General features: G+C 42.1%; 2 protein-coding genes across 2 annotated transcripts in view; one reads left to right on the top strand and one right to left on the bottom strand.

Annotated features, from left to right (window-relative positions):
* The window catches only part of LOC111965006 (DNA-directed RNA polymerase III subunit RPC7-like), a 737,315-nt gene that overhangs the window by 454,018 nt on the left and 276,294 nt on the right, over positions 1-7,003 (bottom strand). The window lies entirely within an intron of this gene.
* LOC139027885 (membrane-spanning 4-domains subfamily A member 4A-like) lies at positions 7-4,520 on the top strand. Its single transcript, XM_070443954.1, has 5 exons — positions 7-143; positions 266-319; positions 423-578; positions 3,317-3,439; positions 3,823-4,520. The coding sequence occupies exons 1-5, from the start codon at positions 102-104 to the stop codon at positions 3,859-3,861; spliced, it is 414 nt and encodes a 137-aa protein (XP_070300055.1). The 5' UTR covers positions 7-101; the 3' UTR covers positions 3,862-4,520.

The raw sequence follows: 7,003 nt of genomic DNA on the forward strand, positions 1-7,003 counted from the left end.
TTTTACTTCACCCCTCTCTCCTCCCCCCTCAGGTGACTCAGATTGCCCTCAGTGTGTTCTATATCAGTTCTGTCATTGTCATTCTCACCAACAGCTTGAGCATGGTGGTTCTAGACCCACCGCAAATCATTGGATCAGTGTTTGTGAGTGCCCACCATACATGTTCCCCATCTACTCACTTGATTGATGTTAAAAGACAAGCAATTTAAAGAGCTGAGTGTTGAGTCTGAGGTTGACATGTCTCTTACTGTTGTTCTCTCTACAGGTGATCATAGCTGGTAGTTTGGCCATAGCTGCACAGAATCTCCATCTTCCCACTGTAAGTTTTGCAATTTGTAAGTGTACAAGTTCTTTAAGAAAAAAAGTGAGATATACTGTACCAGTGGTATTTCTTCTCTTCTCCTCTTCTCCTTCTGTCTCAGCTGAAGGCCTGTCTGGGGATGCAGGTAGTGGCCTGCGTAGCATCAGTGTTCAACTTGATCGTCTCTGTGGCAAGAATGGAAGCACGCAGTTATTTCTGTTGGAAATACGGTGAAGGGAACCTCACTGATTACGACAAGACTTGCATTTTATTTAATGTGAGTATTTACAGACACTATATCAGTATGTGTTGGTTATTGTTCAATGTACAGTGCATTCAGAAAGTATTCAGACCCCTTGACTTTTCCATGTTTTGTTACGTTACGGCCTTATTCTAAAATGTATTAAATTGTTTTTGCCCCCCTAATCAATCGGCACACAATACCCCATAATGACAAAGCAAAAACAGTTTTTTATCATTTTCTTGCAAATGTATAAAAAATGTATAACAGAAATATCACATTTACATAAGTATTCAGACCCTTTACTCAGTACTTTGTTGAAGCACCTTTGGCAGTGATTACAGCCTTAAATCGTCTTGGGTAAGACACTACAAGCTTGGCACACCTGTATTTGGGGAGTTTCCCACCTTCTTCTCTGCAGATCCTCTCAATCTCTGTCAGGTTGGATAGGGAGCGTCGCTGCACAGCTATTTTCAGGTCTCTTAAGAGATGTTCAATCGGGTTCAAGTCCAGACTCTGGCTGGGCCACTCAAAGACATTCAGAGACATGTCTCAAAGTCACGTCTGCGTTATCTTGGCTGTGTGCGTAGGGTCATTGTCCTGTTCGAAGGTGAACCTTTGCCCCAGTTTGAGGTTCTGAGCTCTCTGGAGCAGTTTTTTTTATCAAGGATCTCTCTGTACTTTGCTCCATACATCTATCCCTCAAACCTGACTAGTCTCCCAGTCCATGCCACTGAATAACAGTCACTGCCACAACCATGCTTCCCCGTAGGGATGGTGCAAGCATTTCTCTAGACGTGAAGCTTGGCATTCAGGCCAAAAAGTTAAATCTTGATTTCATCAGACCTGAGAATTTTGTTTCTCATGGTCTGTGTCCTTTTGGTGCTTTTTGGCAAACTCCAAGCGGGCTGTCATGTGCCTTTTACTTAGGAGTGGCTTCTGTCTGGCCACCATAAAGGCCTGATTGTTGATGTGATGCAGAGATAGTTGTCCTTCTGGAAGGTTCTACCATCTTCACAGAGGAACTCTGGAGCTCTATCAGAGTGACCATCGCATTCTTGGTCACCTCCCTGACCAAGGCCCTTCTCCTCCGATTGCTCAGTTTGGCCGTGTGGCCAGCTCAAGGAAAAGCCTTGGTGGTTCCAAACTTATTCCATTTAAGAACGGAGGCCACTGTGTTCTTGGGGACTTTCAATGCTGCAGAAATGTTTTGGTACCCTGCCCAAGATCTGTGCCTCGACACAATCCCGTCTCAGAGCTCTACGGACAATTCCTTCGCCCTCATGGCTTGGTTTTTGCTCTGACATGAACTGTAAACTGTGGGACCTTATATATGATTTGGAAAGTGTGTGCCTTTCCAAATCATGTCCAATCAATTGAATTTACCACAAGTGGACTCTAATCAAGTTGTAGAAACATCTCAAGGATGATCAATGGAAACAGGGTGGAGCTCAATTTCGAGTCTCATACAAAAGGGTCTGAATACTTATGTAAATATGGTATTTCAATAAAACAAAATTGATTGCATTTGCAAACATTTCTAAAAACCTGTTTTCGTTTTTCCATTATGGGGTATTGTGTGTGGATTGATGAGGGAAAACATTTATTTAATACATTTTAGAATAAGGCTGTGACGTAACAAAATGTGGAAGATGTCAAGGGGTCTGAATACTTTCCGAATGCACTGTAAATGTTAAAGTGATGCTTATATTAGATGTTCAAGTGGGCTGAGATTGAGAATGTCCTATGAAATGCTACATGCAAATATGACTTATTGGATGTGTAGAGGCAAATACACAAGATAAGTACAGTACAGTTTGAAGTGGAAATATCTAGGCGCAACAACGGCTCAGCCGCAAAGTGGTAGGCTACACAAGCTCACAGAATGGGACCGCCAAGGGCTGAAGCACGTAGTGGGTAAAAAAGCATCTGTCCACAGTGGCAACACTCACTGCAGAGCTCCAAACTGCCTCTGGAGCATCCGCACACAAGCCTAAGATCACAACATACAATGCCAAGTGTCGGCTGGAGTGGTGTAAAGCTCGCTGCCGTTGGACTCTGGAGCATTGGAAACGCATTCTCTGGAGTGATGAATACACTTCATCATCTGGCAGTCCGACGAAAGAATTTGGGTTTGGTGGATGCCAGGAGAACGCTACCTGCCCCAATGCATAGTGTAATGTTTAGTGGAGGAGGAATAATGGTCTGGGTCTGTTTTTCATTGTTTGGGCTAGGCCTCTTAGTTCCAGTGAAGGGACATTTAACACTACACATACAATTACATTCTAGACGAATCTGTTCTTCCAACTTTGTGGCATAAGTTTGGGGAAAGCCCTTTTCTGTTTCAGGATGACAATGCACCCATGCACAAAGCAAGGTCCATACAGAAATGGTTTGTCGAGATCGGTGTGGAAGAACTTGATTGGCCTGCACAGAGCCCTGACCTCAACCCCATCGAACTCCTTTGGGATGAATTGGAATGCCGACTGCAAGTCAGGCCTAATCTCCTAACATCAGTGCCCGACCTCACTAATGCTCGTGGGTGAATGGACACAGGTCCCCACAGCAATGTTCCAACATCTAGTTGAAAGCCTTCCCAGATGAGTGGAGGCTGTTATAGCAGCAAAGGGTGACCAACTCCATATTAATGTCTATGATTTTGGAATGAGATGTTCGACGAGCAGGTATCCACATACTTTTGGTCATGTAGTGTATGTCGTACAATGGGAAAAAACATAAAAGAAAGTACACAATGCTCCAATTGTTGTCAACAGAATTCTGCTACACATTACTTTGCTGAGTTGATCCTGATACAAACTGCTCTCATCGCTATCTCTGTCACGCTGGCTGCCTACTGCTGTAAGGTGGTCAACTGCTGCTCCCCGGGACCACGAATGGTGAGTCAGTGTGGAAATGGAACCTCTAGAATCAGAATAAAACTGTCCATAGTCAGATCTGGCAAATGCCAGACGAGTCCATTGGCAAATGGGCCAGTCTAAATTGGGGTTTTAGTGCAGAATTATCATGATTTGGCTAATGATGAGGATAACAAGGGGAAGAAATAGTCCAATTTCATGCAGTCCTTCCCTGCCTACAACAGACATCACCTTGAAATGCAAAGTTTGGTTGGAGGCCTATAAATACTATGCCTGTGGTGTGTCTAGAATGGGCTGAGTGGCCTGTTCTCATCATTCAAATACTGTATTTGACGAGATAATCTGTGTTGTTATAACATGACTGTTATAACGTCTTAATTGAGTGTGTGAGTTCTATCTTCCAGCCGGTGATCACAGTCCAAGTCCCTCCTGCTCAGCAATGAGGAGAGATACCGTGTGAGGACCTATCAAGACAAGCGATCCAACCCCTTAATCAACCAGCAAAAACATTCTTCCATCAACTGACATATTGTAGGCCTATATGCCTACACGTATGTCAGACCGATGGATTTGTTTTTTTTTATAGAAAATTGCTTGGCATGATGTAGCCTAATGTGAGTTATATTTTATTAGGGGTCCTAGCAGGTTCGTAGAACTGTGATGGAAAACATTTTGTTGGTGCTTTTCTATTTACCAATTTCTGTGTTCTATGTTTGTGCTTTTCTCTAAACTAATTTCTGTGTTCATGCAAGTGACTGATTAAACGAATCCTCACTATCAGTATCTGCAATTTGGCAGTACACCGAGATCCTTGTTTAGGGAAAGGGATATCTCTGTTTCAAGGTCTCAGCTTAGAGAGAAGAAGCCTTGTGAGGTATTGGTCTGTCACATGCATGACCCAGTATTGGTTGTCACATGAATGAAGCAAACATGAATTATGAATGATGTATAAGCTAAATCATGCAAATATAACTTTTCAGTATATAAGGGAACTAACGGGACTGCCCGTTAGAGCTCACTTCAGACTGGTACTTTATGCATCTAAGTTTGACTGTGACCTCTCCAGCTTGCTGACAATAAAGAGTGATTCATTTATAATTGACTTTGAGTCTCCCTGTGTAAGAATTTACACAACAGAACCCATACATTATGATCTATGGAGGGTTTCTAAATGGCTTACAAGTTATAAATAAAGGATATCCATAGGGGGGTGAACAGGCTATGTGGGTTAGAGCATGGTGCTGGCAACACCAGGGGGTTGGAGTTGATTCCCACATGGGCCACATCTTGAATGTATGTATCACTGGCAATTGTAATATAAGTAGCTTTAGATAAAAGTTTCTACCAATGACCATATTCTGAACCATGCATATAGGAAAGGCATTGGCTCAGACTAGAGGCCACATCCTCTTTGAAGGTCGTTTTGGGAATGTGTTCCTCAAAAAGAAGCTGTTATGAAGAGGAAATGTCTAACAACAAAAACTGAGTTAGTACCCAAATGATCATTGAGTAGCTAAAGTAGTTTTTAAATGCATAATGTGAAGGACCTCACATAATTCTGCTAGGTCCTAGGCATAGGCGGAAATCCCAGGGGGGACGGGGGGGACACGACCCCCCCATCTTGGGAAAAATATGATTTGTCCCCCCCAATATATCACTGTAAAGCTTTCGGCAGAATCCGGTGATGTAGGTGGGAAAAAAGCAGTCCAATATGCTCAGTGCTCATATCGCGCTGTGCAACCGACAGGTATCATTCCGGGCTATCCGGCCTAAAGCGGCTGGTGGTCTGGAGCTAAAGGTAAGACCGCTCACAATGACTAAAATGCTAGTAGCCTAATTAGCTGGCTAGCTTCTGATGGCTAGATTCTGATGGAGGTTCCAGTTTATAAGGTCTAAAAAATAGCGATCATACCACATTTGGGTGAGGTGGGTTTCAGGAAGGCATATTTAATTCGAAAAAGGAAAAAAGAGATTGAAATATAATGAATGTATACAAAACAACAGAAAAATACTGAATATTTTACATGGGACAAAAAAACAACCGTCTTACTGCTGCTGCACCGTCTTGGAAAACTGAGATGAAAGTGATGGATGAAAGGTTAGTGTCAGGGGAATCTAAAGCAAATGTGTGCATAGGAAAAGCGGTAGAGATGGGGCCTCCACAAGTCGCAGTCTTGTCAACAGATAGCATGCTCTAATTTACACAACAGTTCCCTCAAGTGGTTGCATTAGACCCCTCAGCAAATATATTTTTGGTTAGACATATGACTTGCGCCCTAATCTGTTGCTACACATCTCCTAGGACCAGGGGCGAAAATCTGAGATCAACCCTTGGAGGGGACAAAATTACATTAAATTTTCTCAAGAGCAATTTCCTGAGGGGGACACCAAAAAAGTAGTGCTGTAACACATAGCATACGTTGTTAAATGTATATGTAGGAACCATAATTCCTACACTGGATAATTGATAGGTACAGTAGTTAACTGAAGGGTTTTCCCAACTTGTTCAAATGTTTAAATCATTATAATTCTACTACTAATAATAGTTATAGCGTTGCTCCTTACCAGTCCAGTATGTATGCAGGTATTCGTACTTAACAACCAGCAATATCAAGAAAGGTCAGTAGGTGACATGGTACTGTACACTGTATTGGTGTGTAGTTTTCATAAATACATGAACATGTGTGATCACATCCTAAAAGAATCTCCATGAAGAACCATCACAAAGTTGGTCTCCGTATTGAATTGACCTTTTAATTTGACTTTTTTCTGATAACATTTTATATAGTCATTAAATATGGTGCACCCTGGCCTGAGTTTACAATATCTTTGCAAGAACAAAAAGCTTAAAATAAGTACAGTTTCTAAAAGCAAAATAACTACTTCAATGAAAAACAAAAATCAAACAAATATCCTTCAGTTCAGTGTCTCAACTCTTCAAACAGCAGCTATGGAAAAGTATGTCGCACAAAGTATGCAATTTTAAATAAAATAACATGAATAAATCATTTGTAAGTGTACTGAAACACTATAAACAAAAGAACAACTATCAATTACACATGGGTTCTCAACAGGGGTCCATGGACTAATTGCAGGGGTCCGTGAATAAAAAAGTGTAATGAATGTAGTCAGTACCACAAGGTTTCCAGTAAGTTTACAATATAATAGTGAGGGGGTGGAGGTCCTGAGGACCGCTCAAAACCTTGCCTGCCTTGCCTCAAAATATGCAGGGTTCCAGTACCCCAAAAAGGTTGAGAACACTGCTATACACACTACTGAACAAAAGAACCGAGCATATGTTTGCGGGTTTCCTCACAACCACATCAGTTGGGCACTTTGCGCAATGCCCTCGCCTGTTGTCTCCGACACCCTGTATAAGCCCAATAAACTCCTTGTGAGGGACATGGTCATGGTCAACATAACGCAGACAGACATTCTCCTGTTCAGCACCAGAGACATCTTGAGTACCATCAACAATTAATGAAAATTGTACAATCGGAAGAGACCTAATCTCAGCTGCAAGTGCCTCGAATGACTATTGGCCATGATGTTCAGAATTTCATTCTGTGCTTTGGGGCCTGTGTA

Source organism: Salvelinus sp. IW2-2015, linkage group LG6.1 (assembly GCF_002910315.2).
Source record: "Salvelinus sp. IW2-2015 linkage group LG6.1, ASM291031v2, whole genome shotgun sequence".
Lineage (NCBI taxonomy): Eukaryota > Metazoa > Chordata > Actinopteri > Salmoniformes > Salmonidae > Salvelinus > Salvelinus sp. IW2-2015.